A 3,290-nucleotide genomic window follows, 5' to 3' on the forward strand; every position below is an offset into this window, starting at 1 on the left:
ACGAGTGAAATGTCCAGCTAACAATAACATGTGTGAAACCTATGGTTTTTTCAGTGAATTTTATATATATATATATATATATACACACACATACATATACATACATATAAATGTGTGTGTGTGTATAAATATATGTATATTAACCATAAGTAATATATACATTTGTACATTAAGCAGATATCAATATTTTTTTAAATGATAAGTATTATATATATATTTGTACAAAGAAATGAACATTTCTAAATACATACATAGAATCAAATTATACATGTTTACATACACAGGCATGTGCTGTACATTTGTGTTTTGAGTATGGTGTTCATGTCGGAACAATCCAAATCTTGCGTAGGCTTCTGAACATAAGTTCTTTATCTGTAGTACCATGTTTTGGGGTAATGAATTCCATAGTTTGGCTGCTTTAACCGAGAAAGAGGAGTCACCCATTTTTTTTTTCTTATATGCTGGGGCTTTGAGGTGAGGTGCGAATCTAGAGTCAAGGTTCCTTTTTTGTGTGTATTTGGAGATTTTATTCCTTATAAAACGTAGTCCTGTGCCATGTATTGCTTTGTGGATGATACAAAGCAGCTTGAAGGTGGATCTTCTGGCAACTGGTAACCAATGTAGGGTCCACAAGGCAGGGGAAATATGGGCTTGTGGCTTTACATGTAGGAGTACTCTGGCAGCAGACTTCTTTTTGTAGTCTGTTTGTAGTTGTTAAAGATAATCCATGGTAGAGACTGTTGGCGTAATCAAGTTTAGACAGTACAAGAGAGGTAGTTTCTTGTACCCTGCGTTGAAATCCTAGGTGGGTGAAGATGTGTTGCAGAGTTTTCATAGTAATAAAGGATTGTCTTGCTGACTTGTCAACTTTGGTATTCTTCAATACCATGACCTTCCCAACTGCATTGCCCTACCCACAGGAGGAAAAAGAATATAGATGTGGTAAAAGGTGGATCCACAATGTGAGGTATGGTGTGCCAGTAGAACCAGCAAAATTGTTGGGGATTTAGTATGGTAAAAAGTCCTTTTCAGCACTCACTTCAAATGCTTTTATAGTCTGGCCAATGTTTTATGATTAGAGATATTGTGAGCGATTTAATTACTGCACAAAAAAATATATGTATGCAAAGCGGAAAAAAATATTTATTGTCTCTCCAAATGGTTGTTTCATGAAACTTTAAAAAAAAAAGACAACATAGTCATTTTTAACATCTTGTGGCTATCAGTTTTATGCATGAGATATATCTGGTAAAGAATGTCAATTAGTTCCTGTTAACTTTGGAAACAAACCACATGAAGTCCATCTACTATACATGCCGGCAGGTTTGTGGGCTTAAAGGCTTAATTTGTCAGACAGCACAAAGAATGTGATTATTTCCATGGTGACCAAGCATGGCTTTTTATTACCTTTTAGCTCAGAGACCTAGCGAAGGATTTTCCAGTTCTTCAAGTTTGAGATCAATTCTGAATGATGTCACATGCCACCTCAATATGCAGTGTACTTATGCTTTGCTTTTATTTTTCTTCCAACAGGCAGAATGGAGGTAACACAATGGAGACAAGTAACAGAAGTGTATCAACAGATTTTCTTCTTTTGGGACTATCTGAAGACCCCAATGTGCAGATTGTTCTCTTTGTGTTATTTTTCATCATATATTTGATCACGGTCATTGGAAATGCTATCCTGATCACAGTATGTATTTGTGATTCTCGCCTTCACACTCCAATGTACTTCTTTCTGTCTAACCTCTCCTTCGTAGACATCTGCTACTCATCGGTGACAGTCCCTAACATGCTGGTCCAACTCCTGATTGTGGGGAGAAGAATCAGCTTTGCTGCATGCGCTGCTCAGATGTACACGTACCTTCTTATGGCGTGTACAGAATGTGTACTCCTAGCAGTCATGGCGTATGACCGTTACGTGGCCATTGCGTTTCCATTACGGTATACAGTTATCATGAGCAAATCCATCTCTCTCACCTTGGGAGTAGGTTGCTGGCTGTGTGGCAGCCTGATGGGGCTGCTGGACACATTGTTTACAATACAGTTGCCTTCATGTGGGGCCAGTGTGATCAACCACTACTTTTGTGAAGCCACAGCTTTCCTAAAGATCGTTTGTGTAAATACTTTTATTGCAGAAATGGTGATCTTTTCCGTTGGGATAGTTGTGCTCTTGATCCCCAGCCTTCTCATTCTCTTCACCTACATCCAAATCGTCGCCACCATCATGGGAATCCACTCCTCAGAAGGTCGACACAAAGCCTTCTCCACCTGTGCCTCGCATCTAGTCGTTGTCATCATATTCTACAGCACCGCCATCTTCTTGTACATGAAGCCTGTGTCTAGAGACTCTGGAAATCAGGAGAAAGTTTTCTCTTTGTTTTACACCGTCACACCTCCAATGCTTAACCCCATGATTTATAGTTTGAGAAACAACGATGTTAAGATGGCTCTCCAGAAACTACACGGACGAATATTTGACTGAGTAACATTACCTTATGTTCGAAGGAAGTGAACAGTTTCAAAGAGACACACTTGAAAACCAATAGTGATCAAGGGCTACAAAGGCAAGACTTCTGTTAAAGGAGAAAAATGTAAATACACCATCCATGGTGGAATGGAGGCATTACAACTGAAACTGAAGCATGCTAAGGCACCTTAGATAGGCATGCACTTGCAACAAGTGAGTCAGTTACAAAACATTCAAGAGCAGAGAAAAAGTACATGTTCTAATCGGATCATTTAAAGCAAAGTTAGTGAGCAACCAGGCTACTATGTCTTGGAAGGTCATTGCTTCCACCTTTACAGGGGAAGTGTAAATGCTATACTTAGAGGTCTCCTCAACACAGAAAAGGATCTATATGCCTTCAGTTGAGACCCCGCTGTAGTGGGTCTATTGAAGGAAGTCAAGCTTTCATAAGTGGCTGTCATGTTTAATACAAAGCAGCAGGTTTTTTTTCTTGAACATACACAAGTTAATAAAACCATCACACAAGAAGCTGTTTTCTTGCATGTGGAGGTCATTGATTGTTTTTCCTACCCTGAACTAGAATCCCTTGCATGGCAGTCTCGGGCTGGGACAGTTAGTGGTGGTTGTCGCCCTCTGAATAGGAGGAATTTCCCACTCCACCAAACTCTAAATGACCCCCTATGTTTTAAACTATTACAGCACCTTAGGAATTGGGATTGTGACAGGGATTGTGTCATCTCTGTACCTTGGATAAAGCTGGTTCATTCACTTTGGTGGATTCTTCTGAAACAAGCCACAGCCACCCAATGTGTACAAACGG

General features: G+C 39.6%; 1 protein-coding gene across 1 annotated transcript; it reads left to right on the forward strand.

The window, feature by feature from the left end:
- The first annotated feature begins 1,552 nt into the window (after positions 1-1,552).
- On the forward strand, positions 1,553-2,485 carry LOC146822312 (olfactory receptor 2D3-like). The gene has a single exon (XM_085609457.1). The coding sequence runs from the start codon at positions 1,553-1,555 to the stop codon at positions 2,483-2,485; it is 933 nt and encodes a 310-aa protein (XP_085465583.1).
- The last annotated feature ends 805 nt before the right edge of the window (positions 2,486-3,290 follow it).

This window comes from Triturus cristatus, chromosome 6 (assembly GCF_964204655.1).
Source record: "Triturus cristatus chromosome 6, aTriCri1.1, whole genome shotgun sequence".
In the NCBI taxonomy this organism is placed as follows: Eukaryota; Metazoa; Chordata; class Amphibia; order Caudata; family Salamandridae; genus Triturus; species Triturus cristatus.